This window comes from Phaethon lepturus, unplaced genomic scaffold (genome assembly GCF_000687285.1).
Source record: "Phaethon lepturus isolate BGI_N335 unplaced genomic scaffold, ASM68728v1 scaffold11836, whole genome shotgun sequence".
In the NCBI taxonomy this organism is placed as follows: Eukaryota; Metazoa; Chordata; class Aves; order Phaethontiformes; family Phaethontidae; genus Phaethon; species Phaethon lepturus.
The window spans coordinates 42,686-66,792 of NW_010548317.1; the positions used below are offsets into that span (position 1 = coordinate 42,686).

Sequence of the window (24,107 nt, forward strand, 5' to 3'; positions counted from 1 at the left end):
CACGCCTAGTATTTTACAGACAGTATACACTGAATGAATGACTTCAATGAATTTTCCTGCAAAGGAAAAAAAAAAGACACTAAAAGTTTGCAGAGAGCTTTCAAAGACTACAAATGATACAGCTAATCACACAGCTTGTTTCAATCATTTAGAGGTAAATATACCTTTAATTCAAAGGACCAACTGATTACGCAGTCAGGAAACTGCTGCTGGACCAAGGTCTTTTCATGTTTGTGCTAGCACGTTTTGTCACCACGGATACTAAAGTAATTACTGTAACTTGAATGAAAATACAAAACATAATAAAATTGCATATAACAACTAAAGATAAAATTATCATTGTGCTTTCCTAGCCTTAAGTAATTGAAATGGAAACATGGTAGCAATTCAAGCAGAAGTGATTAAAAAAAATTAAGAAAAGGTCAATCATGGACATCATGTCTTTTGAACAAAGGCCACTTCCAGCCATGATTATGCATTCAGTGGCATTATGACTAGAGCAGTTATTTTTCGTCCCCTGCCTGATTGTTCCCTGTGTCCGTGATGACCAGGCCTTAGCAAGGTTGTATGGCAAAATACAGAAGACAGATCTGTGCACAAAATACCTCCTGGAAAGAAGAAAAAGAGAAGTTTCCTGATGTTGTTGACTGAACAGCATCACATACCTTTGTGCTATCATAGCCAGGCCAGAGGCTATGCAAGCCACTGTTTGTACCAAAAAGTTCTTCTAGCAACCAGTCCTCTTGACCACTGGAAATATTTACATGATGGAATCTTAATCCACTAATGAAGATCTACTTTTGGATATTCTAAATCACTGCGAAGGCAAAGCAACATTTTCTGGGACCTCAGTTAGCAAGAGAGGCATCCCAGAGAGCTGGAAGCTCAGTGATGAGAAGTAGCATGAGGCCACAGAGGACAAAACCAGAAAGATCTACCTTGTTATCTGTGGGGAGGCAGCCTTGAAGCTGAAGATCAGCTATTAGCGTACACAAACCCAGTGCAAAACCAAAAGTAACTTAAAGGTCACCTACAGGCCGGTATAGAATGAAAACTGTTTCTTGGATGCAGCACAACACTGTTATCCACCCTATAAGCTGCAAGAGCTGTTTAGCTGGGAGGGCCCTAGTCCAAGGCTGCCACGCGGGATTCTTCCTTCCTGCTCGGTTGTTCTCAGAGATCAGCACTCCAAGCCCAAAGAGAAGCATCATGACAGACTCAGCCATTGCCACGTATGTCCCATCATGGAATTAGGCCCGGAACAGAGTTCAGATAAAGTTCATTTGTTTTCTACACTTTCTACAGGGAAAGATGAAGATGGAGATATGCATTTAAGGTGAGATGATTCATAACACCAAGCTATAGAACAGGCAGGAGTACAACCCAGCAAAAGTGGGGTGGTAGAAACAGTAATTTCTTCAGCTGACGCTGAACAGACTATTAACCAGAATATATCAGCCCACCACCCAGCTACATCACCGAGAACAGTGTTGCTCACTGAGCACGCAGGACACAATGGGAAACAGCAGGACACACACTTCTCCCACACCAGACTGACAAGCAACAGGCATCTACTAAGGGTGCGTGGGAGTGCACAATCCTCCCCAAACAGAGGCTGCTGCCCACTTTCAAGAGCAGCAGCACCTATCAAATTAGTATTGAAAGCCCTTATGATTCCCAAAGCAGAGGAGCTCATGCAGTGCTGCGCAACCTTGTGTCAACTGCTGTAGCTTTCAGGCTGGCTGATGGTTTCATCAACCTCCACCATCACGAGGCGTAGACAGGACGAGACATTAACCTCAGGGACACAGCCATTCTGCGGTGTCACTTGGTCTCAAGCCTGGAAAAGCTTTTGGCTGGTTTTATATATAGATACAGCAAATAGAGGATTCAACAGTAAATCTATTCCTGCAGATAAATTTAACATGAGTGCAGTCACCTTTACTTCCTAATTATTAAGAAATAGAGAAAAAACTCAGAACATAGTGGTACAGTTCATACAGATCAAATTTCACGAAGAACAGCTGCAGGAGGAATGTCTTCGGTATATGCATACTTCAGTCTACGTATACTGCTTTCTTCAACGTCAATAAGAACTTAAGGTTTTACATTTGCTTAGAGTCAAGAGGGAGGTGCCTAAATCAAAGCAGGAAACTTCACAAAATTGCTCAAGCAAGCATCTGATGCACAGGAGCAGCTTCCCAACACAATACAGTATGTCCATACACTCAACAAGAACAGGAAGCAATGTTTGTTTGTTTTTTTAAAAAAAATCAATTCCCTTCTGGCAAAGAGAAGCATCCTCTCAGTCCCTTCAAATATGCCCAGGTATACCAAAACATAGAACTATGTTTACAGACTGGGGCAACCACATGTCCACATTTCTCCTTACACATCATCTTTTTATCTGGGAGCCATTACTGTGGCCGAATTTAGAATTCTGGCCCTTTCTCCAAGATTTCTGGACATCAAGCAAATAGGCACAGCTCTACAGGGCAGCAAGGGAGTTCAAACACACATGTGACAGCAGGACATACACTGTGGCCTTCCCAGTATACCAACTGCACATATACAGGACATCTATATACATCTATACAGTAATTTCTAGAAACAGAACCATGGAAACTAATCCCATTCATAGATTTAACAGACTGTTTAAACGGTATGATCAGCACTGTGGCAATGCAAGGCAAAGTTAAACATGTTTTTAACATAGTTCAGTTTGACATTTTGCATACTTGGGTCATTTGTAGGGCAGCTCACTCATGAACTTTTAATCCAGCTTCAAAAGTCAATGCAGATAAAAGTTCTTTTAAGTTCTCGTAGATTTGGAGTAGCTCTGCATTCAACCATATCCTGCTCTTGACATATAAAAAGCCTGTACCACGATGCTGCAATTTAATCACAAATACACATGCATGATTGAGACCATCAAACAACATTTACACACTTACTTAGTTCTTAGAAGTATCTATAAAAAACTCACACGCTTCTTAAATCAATAACATTTATTTCCATTAAACCAAGACAAGTTTTCAAAATTAATACAAGATAAAAATTCAAGGTGGTTGGCAAGGGGAAAAAAATACAGACTGCACATCATGTGTGTTATTTTTATAAGCTCAAAAATATTTGAGTAAAACAATACTGGCACATAGAACTGGCACTTTCCCACACAACAAAACCAGTGTCATTTTCCCTTCTCTTCTACTCAGTAGTTCTATGAAAACTAAACACACATACATGCAGCCTGCAACTTTCATAGCAAAGTTTAGTGTGGTAATTTGGAACAATCCTCTACTAGTCACAAAATCATAGCAAAACACTTACTCTACTGCATTTTTGTACCCGGTGGATTTTATACTAATTCCACTCTCAACAAACAACAATCAGTTTTCCAGTGTTTACTATAAGTGCTTAAAACTGCATTACTACTTGCAAACAAGCCTGAGGCATTAATAAAGGCTTGTTTATTCAAAACAGATTAAAGCACTCCTGCAAAATTAGCACTCCTGCCCGAAATCAAAGCCACTGAAATCCAGAGTTCTGCCTGTTGGTTTCACTGGGCTCTGAATTTGCTATAGCGTTGGACAAAACACACAACAAATAACACCGATTTTTTATTGTTCCGATAAAAATCTTCCGCCTTGAAAGCAGTATTTTCAAGTATTGCTATCCTAGTCTTCCAACACCTACTGAAAAATTCTCAGGAAACAAGACAAACAGGAAAAAAAAAAAAGCCTTACTGGAGAGCAGTGTGCATTTAAACAATGATCTCCCTCTCCTTACCTCAACCCCACCCTACCACCGGGATCTTGCTGACTTAATTCCAAACTCACAATTTATTGTACAGCCGTGGCCTGGAATAAGCTTTCCCTGAGCGCTCTTTCTACCTGTTTCAAAAAGTCAGAATGTGTTTACTTGAATTCAGCCATTATTATTGCCATTATTGCCATTTTCTTTGCTAATATGCAACTTATTTTCTAGGAAAGTTATTTCATTTTGGTAGCCCTGGATTATACATGTAGACAAACTTGTATTCTATTGCTCCAAATACAGAACTTGAAAGTGCATCTGACTTCTAAACAGTATTATTCAGGCAGGTTTCAGACAGTAACTAGATCCAAAAGGTCTACATGCACACATCTTTATAATGCTTCATCTCAGTTGAAAGATGCAGAATTAATAGCATCTCTACTCAGAAATTTAGTGGCATAGCATCATTAAGAAATAGAGCTACTTTGCGTTCTAGAGGCTGGATATTAGGAGGGAACAAAACACCGTATTATGCAAGACGAATCAGATATGGAACAGGAATGAGAATTAATTTCACATACAAGTAAAGCAAGTGTTTAACGTGCAAGATGCAATACTGCATCATCATGGCATTCATATAACCTTTGGAGGTCTAGTCTCTACCTGCTACCCACCTTCACACGAATGGGAGCTGTGTGATATACAGAAGGAAGCCTCAGAATTGCATTAAAATTTTGCGTAAACTAGCTTAAGTCACAGGTATTGTCATGGACTTTAAATGCAAATCCCCAGAGGACCTAAAACGTACCCTCAAATACTACATGATATAAATACCCTAGGCGACTTGTGTTAATGCTGCTGACTGGACTCAGAATTCAGTAGTCTTGCTTTTTCCTTTTCAGTATTTCTAGCATACTAAAAGGCATACTTATGTTTTCCTCCATAAATAGTCTAATAATTTAACCTTGTAGATTTATAAAATATTTTCTATGCAACTTAACACAATAGCCTAAAAAAGAAATTTAAATTTAAGAAACGGTATATTTACAGTTAAAATAAGTACAGACCTTATTGGATTTGCATTCATTTATCGCACAAAATAATTTACAAGGCTTAAAGTAATAAATAAGTCACTGGAAAGCTTTCAGAGGTGTGCATTCTCCGTACGACAGAGTGCAGTACAGTTTCAGGAAGCAGTAACGTATTCTGGCTAAAGTTTTTTCACGAGTCCTTATGTTGGACGGCCTTGACCAAAACGGGATTTTGACCTGGGTTAAGAACACATAAGAAACATATGTACATTATTACTGCTGGAATTTTAAATTATTGTCCAGTCAGCTCTGTGGTATAATATTCATTTGAAATTATTTTCACATTAAAGAGAGAAGAAGGCGGGGGGGAGGGGGGTAGGAAATCGCTCTCAAAATCTATTGAGAAAGCTGCCTTTCTGCCAGGATACCTGTACCCACGAACGACATATTCATACAAAGGTACACAGCTGATAGAACTGTGTTGTCAAATATCTTCTTTTGAAATCATTAATTCTACAGAAAGTCATATGCATTTTTTTAAGAGAAAAAAAGACCTGTGAGAAATTCCTCTGACAATGTATTTGAAGTTTCCAGCCCATCCCTTGAAAGCTGGTCAGGAACTCCACTATAAGCTCCAGCTCAAGAGGCTCACCTGCTGGCCAAATTATGACCAGTTCCAGGCTCTACAGCTGCACACAGAGTGCCAGCTTCTCAGTTTGTTTTCATTTTATCCATTTAATATGTGGAAGACCAATATGCAGTAATGTAGGGTTGTCTGGTGTTGTTGGGGGCTTTGTTTGGTTGGTTTTGGGTTTTTTGGGGGGTGGTGGTCGTAGTTTTGTTTTTGGAAGGAGACCAAAGAATAGGTTAAAGAATCTTGGCTAATAGTCTTCCAGCTATCCGTATTTCACAATAAATCATACTGGAGCAGCAGTCAACCTTCCAACATAGAAGCTATAAAGCAGTTCTTCCAGCATGGAGTTTCATTCTCTTAGCTCTAGTTTAATTTGACAAAGGAAGCTTTCACACCACATACGGTTAACCTACTGGAAGGGATGCTGATTCAAAAAAGCGTACGAAATGAGGCTCGTTTTTCTTTAAACACCCACCACCCCCACCTGAAATCTATGTTCTGCTTTTTCCTTCTATTTTAAAATCTTACCTAGTATTCTTCTCAGCATTGTTTTGTCGTGCACTGACCTGCGCTGAGGCCTTTATCTGAGCTTCAAGTCTAGCATAAATGCCTCCTGCATACTAGAATCCAGAATAAAAAAAAAAATTTGACATTATTCCAATTTAATCAGTGACTTTTCATAAAAATCCCCAACATTCAGCAGAATCTACGGCATACTTTGTTTCATTATCACAACCCAGTACTGAAACTTTTTAAACCCATCCTATTTTCCATGTTCGATTTTAAAGGCAGTGAACTTCAAATATTTTTTTAAACTGTCTTCCCAAAAAATCATGCTTGGAACAAACTGAAGATTGGTAAGATTCAGTTCTTTAGCTTAAGTATTGAATAGATGGTATTTTCACTTGTGTTACATGTTTTTGTTACCAAGCCTCACTTGAATTCTGTGAACACTACACTGAGACAGGACAAATCTTACTTCTTTGCTGTCTTTTGACTTGACTCGATCAAGGTCTCCCAGTCTCATTTTTATTAAGTGCCCTGTAATCTCAGACATTCTTCTCTGATCTGTCAGAAATAAGAAAAAAGATATTTACAACAGAAGTTTTCCTTGCTACTGAATACAAAGAGAGAAGAATTAGACGCACACTTTAGTGATAGTCTATTTATAAAATTAGCTTTCTTTTCAGCTCTCATAAAAATCTCTAACAACCAAGATCCTAGATCCTGATGCATAATGTAGCTTCAGCAGTGCTCTTGGCAGATACCAGAATCAGCCTGAGGCATTACACTGAGATCAAAATCTACAGGAACCGTTTTGAGGCAGAGCTTTTCAAAACAGCAAAAATGCACAAGAATATCAGGAGAGGACAAAAGGTGGAACAAAGAAATACAATTCTGAATAGCTTTAGTCAAAAAGACTGTGAAAGAGATAGACGTGGAAGTTTATCTGCACAGACAACAAAAGGCACAGGGATGCAGGAAAAATTATTTGCATACTTATATGGTCATCAGATGACACAACTATAATCTCTGTAGGTTTTATGTTGTCATTCCAAATAAAGAACATAAACCATGCTAACATACACTTATAGTGCATTTTTCCTTCTTCTCCTGCAAACTGTGAACTCCTTTCTGATATTTTCCAAGACAGTAGGCCTGATGCTGCCCATTTATTTTTCAATCTGTGTGCAAGACTACAATGTATAGTTTTACATGGTGGATTTTCTTTCCATTTTCCTACCACAAACATTTTTTTCTCCTATGGAATAGATGAGATTGCTAATAAAAGCCAACCAAATCCTAAAGTAACATTTTCAGAAGGTGTTCCTAGCTTTATGAATATTTTTGTGCAGTCTGGAAGAGTCCAAGATTGCTGTGTGGTTTGAATACAGCTGATTACTACTAGCCTAGCTGAAATCTGTTCTCCTCCAAATGAGGAGCAACTATAAAAAACACAACACAGAGTCCACTGCTATATGTGAGATTAAATTCAACCTAAAGGTTTCTAAGTAGCTATATTTTAGGAAATTAGCCATTTCTTATATGAAAGTATAATTTTCTTTGCATAATATTAACTTTATGAAAGCTAAACTCATGCAAGAACGGACCATCTTCTCTTTGAGCATCTTGGTTGAATCTTAGTGACCTGGAGGCATCCCATTTGTTCTGCTGCATACTCACACTGGTTAGAAAAGAAAGATGCACACAATGTTATCAGTAGCAGATTACAAAAAGGGATATACTACACTGTGTTCTCAAGGACTTTGAAAACTACTTACATGAATGGAGATGCATCTTGGGAACTTGACTATCAAAGAAAGAAAAGCACATTAAGTATATTTTTAAGATCAAGTCCAAAACTTAAGAGAATGCCACGTCTCTGATTTTACCTTGTCAGATGTCTTCTCCTTTTTCTGAACACTAGGTGAAGAAACCACTTTCCTTGGGTGCTTGTAGGATTTCTTTAATTTCTCCTTTCTCCCTGCTAATTGAAGGAATATTTCCTAACACCATGACAGATATTCAGAAATTCTACACAGCTACAAAAGAATTTTTTCCCCTTTATTCCTTTACAAACAGAGTAAATGAAAAATAAGCCTTATTTTCCCTCTGTTAGTGTTGAAGGCATGTTAACATACACAGATTACTCAAATGCTTTTCTATTACACACATACAGGAACTCAAGTACATATTTAAAATGCAGAGTGGTTCTATGTAACTGCACAAGTTTTCTGTTGTAAAATTAAAAGCAAGTGCACATACAAGCTACATCTCTGACCATATTAATTCAATCAACAAGCTCTGAGCTACATCAGACCAAACAAGTTTAAAATCAAACTACAAAAATTTTTGGGGTTTTTTTGTTTGGTTTTCGTTTGTTTGTTTTTGTTGTTTTTTTGGTGGGTTTTGTTTTTTCAAATGTACTGGTGCACTCCAATCCTTTTCAGTCAAGAAAAAAAGAACAAAGAACTGCCTGCATTCAAACAGCGCATTACTAGGGCGGAAAGGAGAGGCAGCTTTTTGGCTTTCCATATTCCTTTCAGATCACATGGAGCTTATCTTCTATAGAGACACAATTCTAGACACGTTCACTAGTCATTTCACTATGTAAGCAGAAAAATAGTCTAAAAAAAAAAAACACCCACCAGTATGCAAAAATATTGTCATATAGCTACTGCCTCTTCTTCCAGCATTTATCTTCAAGAAACTTCATGAAAGTAATTTGATAGTCTTCCCTGCAAAATATACCCTTGACCAACCTTGAAGACATCTCAGACATGAATAGTTGCAGCTTTCTGTGTTTGCCAGTGATTTTTGATGGCACTGAGCAGTGGGGTAATTTGTATGTAAACACAGAAAAACTAGAAATAAGATTCAAGTAACATTATTCTTTATTTTAAAAATTCCTAATGTTTACAATTTGTATGCAGAAGAATTCTGCTGCCTTGAATCCCTATCTCTAAATTCCAGGGAGGATGACTGCACAGACTTGTTGTACCTGGTTTCCTGCATACTTCTTCTTCATCCCCGACTTCATCCTCAGTGACCTCTGAGCCAGTGGTATACTCCTCTTCTTCAGATAACAGTGATTGCTGTTTCTAATCAAGAGGAAGACAGTGCCACAGATTATAAGTGAGGCTTAATTCCTAGTAAGTGATACTTTAAACCTGTCCTGAAGGAGTTGTCTTCAAATCTAGCTCCATATCTTAGTGACGTATCTGTGTGCAGTTGGGTCCAAGAACATCATTCTTAGATGTTGAGAAAGTAATTTCAAATCTTTGCTTAGAATGTTTCAATAAATATTGTTATTTATGTTTCTTCCAAGTGGTCAAACATTGTAGGAGGTTGCCCAAAGAAGCCACAGAATCTCCATCATCAGATATTTGACTGGATATGACCGTGAGCAAAGTGATACATCTTTGAAGTTGAATCTAACTTGGAAGTTGGCCCAGCTTTGAAAGTGGGAGGAAGTAAGATGACCACCAGAGATCCCCTGCAGCACATATCACTGTATGATTCACTGTTCAGTATCCAATGTTTTGCTGGCTATATTATTTTTCTACTTAATGAGAAAACGTACGTTGTGATAGCAAATATCTGAGCTAGCCACATAATGACAGAATACAGGAATCTACAAGTTTACTTACGGTTCTATTGAGGCTTGCTGCATCTTGCAAACTGCCTGGAATTGCTAAGATACTCACTAATTAAATAACACAAAGCACACATATTGCGGTGCAAATACACATAGATTCAGTACACCAGGGCTAACTGCATTAATAATTTATTACAAGTTGGTCTGGAATATCTGGGTGGCTTTTTTTTGTGAACTCACCCTAATATCTAATTTCCTCCCCCTCCCTTCTATTTCTTGTACATCATAAGTAAACCACTGGCTCCAACATTGCAAGAGGTGGGGTCACAGTGAATAGTTCCCAACTATCAGCACAGGATAATGAAAATATTAAGGAACATGTTTACTTTTTTGAACATACACATATCTTTTGAAGTGAGTGATCATGAGTGCCTAGTAATCCATGAGAAATGATGAAGCCCAAAACAGACTGCAAGTTCAAAAAGTTTGCAACAGGAACAGTCTTACTATAGGACACTGGGAACAGCCGATTCCAACACAAACCATCAAGAGTGACAGACGTAAATTGCTGCTCTATCATTTATATTTAAAAAAAAAGTAAATCATGTGACATCCTGTGCTGCTGGAAGCAAAATTCCCCATCCTCTGCATTTGGACTGGGTCCTCAACCCTGATAAAGGCTTTTTGCAATGAAGCAGCAGCATAAAGAGGACATGAAGCATCTCGCACAAGCAAAGAGACAGACACTCAAAGACTCTGATCTTGACAATTTACATTTCTGTCAGCCTAATGAACTATTAAGAACTGATGCGTGCAGTGGGGATCTATTGTTTGTTGTGATTTGTAAAAACATTTAAAAGGAATTTTAAATGTTTATTCAAGCCAAAGTAGTACTTCACACATACTTCATACTTTCTTGTAAAAATTGTTACTGTACTGCACAATGTCCAAATTAAAGCAAAAGTAAGAAAATACCTTTTCCTTCAAATTAGTTAGAAAATAAGACAAAAATCAAAATCTGCCAGTGCAGAAAAGTGAGTATTTAAAATTATGAACATAGTATTTTACTAACCAGCTGTAAAGTCCAGTTCTTCAGAGAAAGAAACTGTAGTCACAAAAAGAGAAAGGCATGTAAGTTAAAGAACTAATAATAAGAAAAAATGTGAGTGGAATTATAAAAATAGGAGTGGTATGTGATAGTACAGCAATCTACACTGGTAACTCCTAGAAGGCCTACTCTCTTCTTTAACTAGAAATTTTGGTGGAATGATTAGGTGTGCAAACAAGCTGTGAACTACTAATTGATTAATGCAGTGAATTCATAATCATGTTTTAATTTGACCAACCTTAGCACTACAAACACTTACAGCTGATTTTAATTAAAAAAAAAAAAGCAGTCCAGGACAGGCGTGCTAGTTACGTACCAGATTGTTACAGAGTTTAAATTTAATAGCCTCCTGCATTTGTTGCGGGACAACTTCTGACACAGTTTGAAATTCTCAAAGAATCAGCAGCATCACGCTACCAGCAGGATCATTGAGTTACCCGAAGTTCCACGATGGGTGCAGAACTTCAAAACCTTATCTTTGCACGGAAGTCTCTTTAAACCAAAGGCAGTATTATGAACGGTCTCCTTAGACTTGGCTTAGAAAGTATCTCTGTTGACCTGACATACAGAGTCATATACACGCACCATAGTTCAGGAGAGTAAAATCTTCCTTATCTGGTGGGACAGAAAGCACCAAAACCACCACCAAAACCAAAAAAACACAATCCAAGTTACTACTATTCATTTATGGGCTTGCAAAAATCATGTGGACCTACCCAGATACATCAGCAGACAAAACGAAGGCAGCAATTATTTAAATATTTGCCACGTTATGTATTTTAAAAATATGACTGGATCCTTAAGCATCATCAGTTTAAGAATGGGGTGGAAAGCACAGATATATGGGGAATTGCCTCTGATACACAGAAATATTTCTGGCAGACATGGTAAAAGTTTTGCCTTTTCACCAACCAGATATTTTGTGCCTCTGCAATCCTGCAATGCTCAGCAGTGCACGTTTTCCTCCAAGAATATATGGGTTTTGTTTTTACTAAAAGTTGTCTAATGAATTCCTCAAAGTTCCCTTGTAAGAATCTTCATTATCAGGAAGTGGGGGAAAACACATTAGCAGTCACTCACAGCATTGATTTCTCCAGTTTTAGGACCCCACGGCGTATTTGGTTCTACAAGCACATCACATTCAATGCCTTTTTCATCACAGAGCCCAATACCAGAATCACTTAAAAGAGAAAGATGTGAAACAAAAATAAATTTTTCTATTTCGTAACTTTAGAATCAGTCTCTCTTTACTTCTCATGTACCAAGAGAAGACAGACCCCCAAGTCAGCTGTATAATATTTTGATAACAATCCATTAAAATATAAAGATAGGAGTGAATGCTTATGGGGGTTTGAATGACTAAATGTCTGCTTGAAATATAAAAAGCACTTGTTCTTCTCTTCCCAATTTCCAACTAACCAATAAAAAATAAATTACCTTTAAAAAGGCCTGTCACCCATTTTAAAACAGGAGAGAAATAACACATTGTGCACATTACATTTGGCGTGTTGAACGCTAAGTTATTTCAGTAACACGATACAATGTTCTTACCTGTTCTCATCCTTAGTGAAAGGAACAACAATAACATCTCTGTGATGGAGCAGATCATTCAATATTTTAGTAGTCCGAGATGGCAAATCATTCCCATCTTCATTTCCTGAAGGTAAGTCAACCACGTGATCCCTCACTTTACAGCCCTGTGATACATATACACAAAAGATCAAATATTTGAGTTAATGGGAAGAACTGAATTCAGGAAGTACAATAACAAAAGTTGAAATTTTAAACTGTTGTGTCCCAAGGTCCTAGCCTGCCCTGGGACACTGCAACAATTTACAATCCTTATTTTGGAAGAAGATATATTTTCATAACACAGTCACCCCCCTGCCATGTTTTATACTCTTTTAAAAGTGAGCTAGTATTGAAATACCTTTGGGAGGGTTGTAGGATCAAATCGAAGTACTTTTTGGTTACAACAGGGATATACTCCTGTCCCAGTCGAGCCCAGGGCACTTGCGACACCCGGATAAAGAACTGGCTGCGAATGGTACTGGCAATGGGAGAATTCAGTACACAGGAAAGACTACATTAGAATAAAAGAGAGATAACGAGAGGTGAGATTACCTATGGGTCTCAAAAAGGATTTATTGACAAGTATTTTCCAAACTGCTTTAAACCCTGCCTCACCGCTCAAAAGTCACCCATAACAAGCCATCTACAGACAAACAAGTGAAAATGAAAATACACTAACTTGGTTACATCTTGAGCAGGTCAACCAATTGACAGTCCCCCAAAGACGCCAATAAACATCCCGCCAAGATTTCAGTTCCTCATGAAGGCCAATTAAGTACTCATGGACTTCCCAGGTTTTGTCTCTGAAAAAGCAAAACATCAGGTTTGCATAAAGAGTCATAAATTGGTTTTGATCCTGCCACCAGGAAGGTGAGGTAGAGGAGGAGCAGAACACCACATGTTCCACTGGTGAAAGGCCTACAGAAGAGTTTAGAACAGGAAGGATACAATGTGGGATAATCATTATTAAATTCAGACCATGACAGAAGAGCCTATATTCTTTCACAACATCCTGAACTTACTAATAACAAAGAATTACAGCTTGATTCATCTCAAGCTCCATATACTGCAAATTTATAAGCAAAGATAAGTATCAAGCCTGTTGGAAATCAGGAGAACCATAAAACAGGGGAAAGCCTAGTACACAGGCAAAGCAAATTTGCACATGCAAACAAGTTCAGTCATACTGCAGTTTTCTGTCTTTAAAAGTAGTATGTTGTGCAACAGAAATGCAGTATTGCCATTCTATTTTATTTAAAGACAACATAACATGTTTCTATATTTCTGCAATGCAACAGCAATCACTTAGTTAAGAATCAAAGTTTGAAAATATAAGACCATGTCGTATTGATAAATATATCTGAGACTTCTGGTCTTAAAAATATAGCCTTTGCTCCTTCCTAGTGATAAAATGACACATGCTTCTTCAGAAATCAAGAGAATACACAACCTGCACTGGTACATGTTATTTTCAGAAAGAGCAGATACTGTTTTCTCACAATTTTAAGCCCTGGCCTGAATCGGTTTTTATTCTGTGTATGTCTAATCTAAACTAAGCAAGCAGTGCTTCCAAGAGGAACTTTGTTCTAGGCACCAGTAGAGGACCAATAAATATAGACTTATATTCAAGTCATTAAAGATAGGCTTGTGTCAGCTCGTAAGCCTGAATTCATTAGTGGCCAGCATGACTTTGCCTAAGGAATGAGTAAATGGATTCTGTGTAGAAAAGCAGTCACAAGTACCACAAGGCAAAGAATTAGAACCTAAATAATCCCTTGAGTAACTTTAAAACCCTGCACATTTAAATGCTAGGAATTGCATGGCAGCTAAATACAGTCAGATTAAGTGAAGTAATACAATTAATGAATTTTACATGGCTAATCACCAATGACCCTAATAGGTCAGGATGGGGTCACAATATTCAGTTCTATTTAGACTGTGAGGCAGAACTTAATCCAGAACTCTGAATTACTGGTGGGAGGTAACACTAAAAACATGTTAGCTTGGGAGTTGAGACCGAACTGTGTTTTGGTTGTTCTGAACAAAATAGATCTGATGACAAAGGTCTCCTGTTACTAACTTCCCACTATCTTTCTTAAAGGGTGCATGTAGGGAGGGAAGGAACTGCAGCTGATCATGCACTGATCTTCGTTAAGACGACAACCCAGCTGTTCACTAACATGGATCAGTCAGAACTGAATTAAACATTTGTGCCAAATTAATAAGGCCTACATACAGAGTAAGTCCTGGAAGCTTCTCTGACAAATACTTTAGAACAGAAAAACAACCGGCAAAGTTTATTTATAGTACTCTTTAAGCAGGCTGAATATTTGATTTGACAGTATAAAGTCAGTCTAGAAAATACTCTTTAGCATTTCTATGCTTGCAGAGGTGGATCTATCATTCAATATCAAACCTTGTAGAAATGCAGCCTCTAATTTAATTTGTCATCAACTACACATATCTTAAAACCCTTTGATGAAAGAATTAGCTGAGTATTTTCTATTTAAGGCAGTACAACCCAACATAGCCCTCCCATGTAGTTTTTCCATTTCCATTCAGCAGCAGCACTTCTGAAAGAATTTCAAAAGTACAACATCATAATGGCCCTTTTATTTTTTTTGCTAGGTATAATATAAGAAGTTGAGGTGTTTCATACTGCTCTTCACATATCTATGACTTCATTTTGTCATGTGAGTATCTACCAATTCCTAAACATGCAGAATTTTTAAAAATCACCCAAGATCATATAGTTGAAGAAATAGTTTTTAAATATATGTATTCACTACCTTATATGAACATAGACAATATTCCCATGTTGATCTATGTTGATTTTTCCTGGTACACAAGGAATTATTCTCTCTGTTTCTTTAGTTAGCAGCTTTTTACATAAACAACATCTAGATGTAAAAAAAAGAGAAGGAAAGAAAAAAAGTATGAGAGTAAGAGCAGGACTTCGAAACACAGGGACTTGTCCTTACAACTGTAGTAGTAATATAAAAAGACCATACCTGTATAACGTTGCTGCATTTCCTCGAGAATCTGGATTTAGGTACTCTGGATCAAACAGTCTCTCAATCTTCTTGCAGAAAAGTTTACTATTAATGACAGCAACACAGCTTACCCATTAGAAAAAACTGAAAATTGTTTTATGTATAGTGAGACTAACAATGGTATTCTGATGATGTGCAAAGTCACCATATTTCTTTCAGAATCTAGCTTTTAATGTGATTTTCCTTTAAATTAATCTCTTTGGATCACTGGCTCCGGACCCAGTCATCTCTTATTTTTTACACAGATGTGAGGAAAGAGATCCCTTATTTTTTTTCCTCTTCCTTCGTTTGCCCATGTAAACTGCCAGCTTCTGCCTTGACTAGAAGGCCTTTTATTAATGAATACTTCCATGAAATTACACTTATCTTAATTCTAAAAGTTATAAAGTCTTCATCCCTACTATTAAAAATCCTTTCTTACTTTCACCTTGCTTGTCTGTCAGTCTACCCTCCAATAATTGGCCCTTATCTTGATACAGACTAAGTTGGAGTCCTTACGTATGAAATAGTTTTCCATCACAACTATTCAGCTTTCCAGACACCCTAAATTCTATGTCCAAACATCAGAGTTCACAGGATGCTGAAGCCAAACCATTCTCTACGAATTAGGTGCACGTCATCCCATAAAAGGTTCCTTACCCTAATCCTGGCTCCTGTGTGAGAATTCATGAACAATTTGTCCATGCCACACTCCTAGTGCAGCCTTTCCTGTTGCTTGTTTCCTATAAAAAGCTCTTTCCTTTTGCTTATCATTTTAATATAAAATTCTGAAGTCACTTCATGATATTCTGTGTTAAAGATACATTATATGAGAATATAAATTGCACATATATCACTTCAAACCTCTAGTGCCTTAGCTGTATTGAGAAGTGATCCAAAAGCCCAACAGCACTTCAGTAGCGTATTCCAGGGCAAAAAGTTACCTCTTAAATTTGTCCCTTTTGTCCTTCAACTCTTCCACTTCATTGTGCGTGAAGAGATCAGCAATGTGTGTGACAAGATTAGCATTGATACAATTCATGTTACAAGGCGTGGCTACAATAGCATTCATATTTTTGTGACAATAATGAATACATTCTTCTACCTAGGAAAAATAGAAATGTTAAAAATTATGTTAAAGAATTCTAGACAAAGCTATCTCAAAAGATGTACTCATTGCTTCAAGATTTTTTTTTAAGTATCTGATGTTTTGGAAAATATTTCAGTTCAACTTAGATCTGAGACTTGTTTTTTACATTTATGTAAAGGAGACTCTGAATTAACATGACTCTGAGTTAGTTTATGTTCTCCGCCAAAAGGTTTCTACAAACCAAAAAAAACCTCGACGTATGTTTCATCTTCAGCAAGTGGCACTCTCCAATGGCTTGTAAAAAGGGAACCACAGTACACATTACACATAGTATTGCCTGGATCTCAACTTAAACAGCTATGTCTTCTGTGTATTTAATTGTGGGTCACCTCAATGACAGAACTTTCGACAAACATTTTAACAAACAAGTCAGTAGATATTACTTATACAGAGCTGGAGAACCAGATCCTAAATTGCAGAATTGCCATTCATATAAAAAGGATATAAAAGGATATAAAACAAAAGTATTAATTGATTTAATAATCTTTTTTAATAAATCCTACCAGAAGTCAGATACCAATGTTACTCTAGGTCAGTCATCAGAAGGCAAATCCAAGATCCCACTATCACATTTAGAAATAACTTACTCTTGTTTTCTTGCATTGAGATTCTGCAAATATTAGGTTACTGCATTGAATAAGAAAGGTGGTAAAAATCTCAAAATGTTCTCATTGTATCATCTGTTTGTTTAACAGCCAAAGCATAACAAAGCAGCTGTTAGACACTGGTAAGTAACTGTGTCCTTACAGCAGAGAACTCTTCTTTCTTAATACTTACCAACGAATCCATTTTCAAAAACTCAGAAGAAATAAGAATTGATATGACATTTGATGGTTCTAAAAGGCAAAAAAAAAAAGGGTTGTTTTTTTTTTTTTTTACATGATTTCTTTTGATAATTTCATATCACATCCCTCCCTCTGCATATTTAGTATGTTTTAAGTACTATTTTACCAATCAACCTGCCATTCCATCTTCGAATATGTAGAACATTTTCCATATTAAGAAACAAAGTTTTGGTTTATCATTTAAGTTGCCAGAGTACAACTGTAACAAACTGCAATTTATAAAAAATGGAAAAGATGGCTTCGTAGGGATACAATGACTAAACAATTACACAACAAGATTAACTTCCATCTGTAGCCATCATATTTTTGCTTAACATAACCTTTGCATTGTAAGTTATAACTCTGTTCTCTGGGTTTGTTTATATTAAATAAATAAATGGTAGCAAAGGCTCATAAAAAGATTTAAAACTTGCCTCAAATTCATAAAGCCAAACGTTCTTCTACCATTGTATCAGACTGCACTGAAATTTTAGAAAATATTGCAATTGTACCATTGGGGAGCAGAGGGAAAAACAAAGCAAAACAAAACTCAATCATCAGTATTTCAAAAACTACCACTCTGTTCTTGTTCAGAAGAGGTCTGAAGAATCTTCATTAAAAACATCAGATCCCAAAAATATATTAGACCTTTTCCACTGCTTCAACTATCAGGATGTTTCCTCAAAACTGTCAGTGTTGATAAATCGGAGACATCTGCTATATTGACCAGAGGATCTCCATTGCAACCGTTTTCTAACAAATGACAAGCTTCAGCGCAACAGTCAGAAACAAAGAGACTGGGGCCAAACTATATCAAAAATGTTAATCTTCCATTATTACAGAACGTAATACACCTGCAACAAAATGACCTACACGCTTTCTTTTACCTAAAGTGGGCATTTCATTAGCTTCAGAATCTTTAGTGTTCCTTTTAACGTATCTTATCAACCAGTCAAAGATATGAACGTCACAGTGCACTGAAATGTCCACCTCTTCCCAGCGCTGGGCATCCACTGACAGATATTCAGCAAAGTATTTCATTTCTGAAATCAAAAGGTCTCGAGGACACACAAAATCTTCTTTGAGGTTTTTAGCTTCATCGCACACATGGATCACCATATTTGGCCTCAAAAAAAAAAAAGCCGAACACCAAATTAGGACCGTAAGCCAATTAGAACACCAAACCCAATCAACAAAGATCTCATCTCCAAATGTGGATCACACATTGCAACACTGATGTCACTAACAGGTTTTTATTAACAGAAGGAAAACAAATGGCAGTTATTAACTACTAATACAAACTATTAATAGAAACTATTGTCAGATAGCATTGCCGGGTGATGAACACCGATGAATATCCTCTGACACATCATCAGTGCAATTTAATTGTTAAGTTAAGGGACCAGAGAAAGAAAGTTTCTAGCTCCAGTCCCCAATTTTGTCACCAGTTTGTTATGGGATACTACCTGAATTACACAGAGAATTTATTTGGTTTCCCTTTTTAATTTTCTTGAAAAAAAAGACCTACGGACACTGACAAAAACAGCATACAATAGCAATTTTCCTCTGTGGAAATTAAAATTGCTTTATTGTATATTACAAACATCTATTTCTTAAGAAAAGGTCAAAGCTAGAATCAGTAAACGCTGTCTCTACAGAAAGATGATTACCATTCATTTTCAAATAAACACATTATTCTACATGTACTTGTATAGTATGGAAAACAGGGATGCGATAGTACGAAAAATAATGATGTGCATGGCTATTTGAGTTCATAGTAAAGTCCTTCATTTGCACTTTTCATTTACGGCTGTCTTTTCCCACTTTTACATATGTCCTGGTTTCAGCCAGGATAGAGCTGGTTTTCTTCACAGAAGCCAGCATGAGGCTGTGTTTTGGATTTGGGATGAGAAAATGTTGATAACGTGCTGATGTTTTGAGCTGTTGCTAAGTAGTCAAGGACAGTCCAGCTTCTCGTGCTGGCCTGCTGGCAAGGAGGCTGGGGGTGCACGGGGAGCTGGGAGGGGACATGGCCAGGACAGCTGACTCAAGCTGGCCAAAGGGATATTCCCCACCATACAACATCATGCCCAGTACATAAACTGGAGTTGGCCGGGGGGCAGGAATCGCTGCTCGGAGATGGGCTATCAGTCACCAGGTGGTGAGCAATCGCTGCACTGGGCATCACTTGTTCTTGTACATTTCTTTGTCGGTATTACTATTGTTATCATCATTGTTGTTTCCTTCTCTCTTGCTGTCCTATTAAACTGTTTTTATCTCAACCCATCAGTTTTTTCCCAATTCTCTCCCCTGTCCCACTGGGGGAAGGGGGAGCGAGCGAGCGGCTGCGTGGTGCTTAGTTGCCGGCTGGGGCTAAACCATGACAACATAGAATAAATCTATGTTCACAGAACTTTTTGGTTTTTGGGGGGTGGGGGTGGGGGGAGTGGTATTAAATTGTTATTGAGCATCAATCCTGTTTCATTCCTTTTTAAAATCTGGTTATGTTTCCATTCCCACCACAGCAGTGATCTATCACTCAGACCAACACTACGGACAGATTTAGGAACAAGCTATCCCTACTGCACATAAGAACTTCTCAAACCAACCCCTAGTATTTCTGTAGCAATGTAAGGTTTCAAAATTTCTTACAGCATTTATTAGGATGTTCCCAGCTGTTTTCTTTCTGACAGTAGAAAGGTATGAGCAATTTAGACGTCTTTCTCTCTGTTCTATAATCCCCTAGATAACAAACACACAAAGATCATCTTACCCCTGGCTTTCGTCAGTGCTTTCTCCACCTTTATGTACAGGACCTTTCTCAGATTCTGAAGAACAATTCCTTGTGGAGGTTGTGCTGGGCCTCCCTTAAATGTAAGGAAAAAAAGGCTGCATTAGAACACAATGCCTGACCTTTTGCTCTTCAGCATCTTGGAAACACAACTGAAGTACAGCTCTCACGGTGGAGCAATGTTACACAACTAGCAACAAATCTGCGACCATAAGGGCTACTAGATAATCCAAATTCCTGCTCCGAATGCCATGCACTGGAAACTCAGACCAGCAGCATTGCTGGGTTGCCCAGACACTCGGCTGCAAAGCCAGGCAGGCGGGTCCTGTCTCAATATAAGGCAGTAAGATTCACGTAGAGTCTTCAGCATTTCCTTCTGGTAATGCAATCCATTCCTTCAGATCTCCTTGTCTGCGTTGTGGGATGTGGGTCTTGAGACTCCTATCACATTCTGTTTTCAGGAAGTTTTGCTGCCAGGATATAACAACTTGAGACTAACTGCTTCTTATGCAGAATGTGTTAGCTTTGGAAATAAGTTGCCTCTAAACAGAAGCGCAGAAGTCTCTTATGATGCATTTTTCTTAAGTTTCTCAAACACATGGCTTAAAGCAGCAGGTTATACAAAACAATGCTCAAAGAAAGCAGACCATGAAATTTTTCTAGTCCTCGAGCTACATCATGTAACTTAATCCAGAAAAGAGGTCAGCTGCACTTTAGTTCAAATAGGTTATCTTCACAAATGCGCCACAAGCAGTGGAACCTGGACACAAAACCCAGCGAAGTCCAGGAGGTCTAGTCACCGAATCCAGTGAGGTCTGGGTCAAGGGTTAAGACAACCCCAGCATTCAGACACTGAATAACTCTTCTGACTGTAGTGAATGGATCACTGCAATCTGAAATGTCAATAATCTTGCTTACAAGTCAGAAAGATAATTATCTTTTTTAAATAATGGAAGTGCACATATCTGTCTTCCACTGATGAAAACCCACAAGTTCATGATTTTCCACGATTACTCCCTACTCTCAGATTTCTAGGAAGAGAGTTCCAGAAGGATCTTCTCCCTCTTGTGTAATGTAAGAGGCTGTACTCTTCTGAAGTAGACTACGATAGACCTCTTCACCTTATGGCTGAATAACTATAGCAGACTGACACCAAAAGTGATCTGGAAGCTCTATACAGTTCAGAACACAGCAGCTACGTCCTTTAGGAAAGCAAAGTTATCACGCCAGAGGCAGAAGAAACAAAACTTCCTCCAAAGATATAGCCTAAGGACTTGCACAGTTAAGCCTTAGTAAGGCTTACAGAGAACACCATTAATAAAAGGGGAAGATTTACTAGACAGACCCTAGTAAAACCTTGCCCCTTCAGGGCAGCCATTCCCCTGCAGCCAGATGACCCCTGCTAGCATTAAAACAGCCAAGGTGGGAGTCCTACATTTTGAATGCAACGTAAGGCAAGTATTTTAAAGGAAGGGCCCATGGAAAAGAATGATATGGAAGAATTCTGCCTGCAAATATTAGAAGTTTATTTTGAACACAGTGAAGTTATTTATTAAAGAAAAGAAAATAATGCTGACAAGAGTATGCAACACAGCCAAATTAACAGGGATGTCTGAACTTCATCATTCATTTCTGCCTATCTTTTTTTTTCTTCTCCCCAAAGCTTATAGTTTGACTTCTCAAAGTTAGTAATAAATACTTTGCATAAAAGGCTATCCTATATGCTTGTTTATTGCCATAATATGCATTCAGAGGGACTTAAAAGCTCATTTATTACTTGCTAATTATAAGGCAAACTGCTGTTATAACTCAACCAAAACCAGAATCCACCTCAAAGCGAATTTGGTCTGATTGCTTTTTCTTGCTGTTACACATGTCTACAAACAAATCCAAACAGGCCCAAAATTCTTGATCCTAACAATGAGTAGATGTCAATAAATCCACTAGGAAGTAATTAAACAAAAATATTTACAAATAGGCTCTTCTGAAATCCCCTTTTCTAAAATATGCAAGTATCTCACAAATATTAAGAAGGTGAGTTCACTCAAGCCTGTGAGAAAAAGATGAATTATCCTAACTTCAGATCAACAAATTGCATATCAACAGGGAAAATTATTTACCCAAAGTCACAAAGAAAACAGAAAAATCTCAGGCTAGGATCTGGCAGTAGGAAACATTAGGGTACTTAACTGCATTAATACTTATTACATGTATTACATTGTTAAAAAGAAAACATGCACTAATTGTCTAAAGAGTTCTATAAGCAGAGCTAGCTTGTTAACTGCCTACTGGGAAGCTACTAATCTTATAAGTAGCCACCAGTGGGTGCAAGAAGCATTTATTCCACATCATGCACGTAACAAGTACATAATTGAAAGTTGATCAAAGTGTTTTCAGTCTAGATACTCCATACACAGTTTTCAAATATCATCTCTTGATTAGAGTTATTAAAAACATTTTATTCATTCTCCAGTGAAAGTCACAGCTGTTTTTCTTCTGCAAAGAGAAAAGTGACTAGAAAGCTGCAGCACTGTGAAGGACACCATAACAGAGAACATTTTGTTTAAACACTTCACCGTCATCTTAATTTTTTACACAGAAATTGTTTACTCATTACCGAAGCAAATTTCTCATGCAACACATTTACCAAGTCTTACAAGGCGCTGAAAACATCTCAGTCTACAATGAAAACCAGAGAATAACTATCACACAGTTAATTACAACTTCTTACAGGAGAAGTACTTAAGGAAGTGTTAACATTATGTAATTGTGCTGTGAAATACAACTATTAGGACTGGTCCTCTTCTGCCAAATTATTACTGGGACACATAATTGACTAAGACACCTTATATGTCATTGCAAGACTCTCTTGCATCAGAAAGTAACTAGACTACGCTCCAACTCCTCTGTAGCCATCTTGCCACCGAGCAGTATGGCAAACACAGGGCTTCCTGGCGGGAGAGAAGGGTCTGACCTCAAGGGATCAATTTCTCAGCTTTCTGCAGCTTTTCTACACAAAACTTTCTAGTTAATAACACAGCTTAATGTGACTGTGAACGGCTGTAGATTTAATAGTACAACACTGGGGACACAAAACAGGAGAGTAATTCCTCTCCCCATCAAAAATCCTGAACAGAGGATTCATTGTAAGGATTTATGCCTTTTAGAAAGGCAAGCTATTAAAAATGCCCAAAGAAACATCGATTCTTAATCTAAACTAACTGAAGGTGACTTCATGTATGCATTATATTTATACTTAACTTTCTTTTCAAAGATGAACAAGTACTATTCCTGGGTGAACTTACCACTCAGGACAAAAAAGCATACACATACTGATTATAATCAAAGCCAATATATTTCAGAATGACTAAAAACATACCAGTTATAGTAATGGAATCCTGCCCAATAGCAGGCTCCTGAAACTCTGCCTGTGTATCGAGCAAGGAGGATTTGATGTACGTAGCTAAAGTTTCCACAGGACTCCCACCAGCGGCCATCAGGGGATTATACTGGTTGTCAACAGGTGAACTTCCACTGCTTTTCAGTTCATCAAACCTTTTTGCACACTGTCACAAGATTAAATGATAGGACAATGAAGTGGTAGCTTTCAGTACATTTTTAGTAACTATCATTTGAGATGGATATTGTATTTCACACCTTGTGCAGGTGAACAGTTACCAATATTAAACTTATAATGCTTCCCATTTAGTCAGTGGTATCAAGAAAGTCCATAAACATACAGTAAAATATGTAAGATTTACCATAATTAAATACCCTAACAGAAAGAGAAAAAATAACACAGAACCCTGTTTCAACCTTAATTACTTTAAACCCTGTGATTTTAAGCCCCATCTTCAGAAGGGAAAGTAATGAGGAGAGTTTAAATTCTCATTTTGTAACTAGTTCTTTTACCATAAACATCATCAAATATTATTAAAAGTAGCTATAGTAATTGGTTCATAATTATTACTCTTTAACTTGATGACAAAAGGAACTGGTGATTTCCCGTGCAGTTCCATTAACTTTCCATTCCTTGTTTTGATGAACTAGAAAGTCTTTCCATTTTGTAAACTTGTATTAATACAATGACAATTATGGGTTTGGTTCAGC

The 24,107-nt window shown here is 37.6% G+C and overlaps 1 protein-coding gene across 1 annotated transcript in view; it reads right to left on the reverse strand.

Moving 5' to 3' along the window:
- Window positions 1-4,987: 4,987 nt before the first annotated feature.
- KIAA1841 (KIAA1841 ortholog) overlaps window positions 4,988-24,107 on the reverse strand; it is a 20,534-nt gene continuing 1,414 nt past the window's right edge. Inside the window, exons 2-20 of the mRNA XM_010289926.1 lie at window positions 23,377-23,563; window positions 19,980-20,073; window positions 18,094-18,332; window positions 17,160-17,218; window positions 16,177-16,337; window positions 15,212-15,298; window positions 14,990-15,100; window positions 12,880-13,003; window positions 12,559-12,711; window positions 12,180-12,325; window positions 11,709-11,808; window positions 10,593-10,625; window positions 8,924-9,023; window positions 7,815-7,906; window positions 7,704-7,732; window positions 7,533-7,606; window positions 6,401-6,489; window positions 5,950-6,041; window positions 4,988-5,024 (exon numbers count right to left, since the gene is read on the reverse strand). Coding sequence (XP_010288228.1) covers window positions 4,988-5,024; window positions 5,950-6,041; window positions 6,401-6,489; window positions 7,533-7,606; window positions 7,704-7,732; window positions 7,815-7,906; window positions 8,924-9,023; window positions 10,593-10,625; window positions 11,709-11,808; window positions 12,180-12,325; window positions 12,559-12,711; window positions 12,880-13,003; window positions 14,990-15,100; window positions 15,212-15,298; window positions 16,177-16,337; window positions 17,160-17,218; window positions 18,094-18,332; window positions 19,980-20,073; window positions 23,377-23,563 — 2,007 coding nt within the window. The remainder of the gene's footprint in view (window positions 5,025-5,949; window positions 6,042-6,400; window positions 6,490-7,532; window positions 7,607-7,703; window positions 7,733-7,814; window positions 7,907-8,923; window positions 9,024-10,592; window positions 10,626-11,708; window positions 11,809-12,179; window positions 12,326-12,558; window positions 12,712-12,879; window positions 13,004-14,989; window positions 15,101-15,211; window positions 15,299-16,176; window positions 16,338-17,159; window positions 17,219-18,093; window positions 18,333-19,979; window positions 20,074-23,376; window positions 23,564-24,107) is intronic.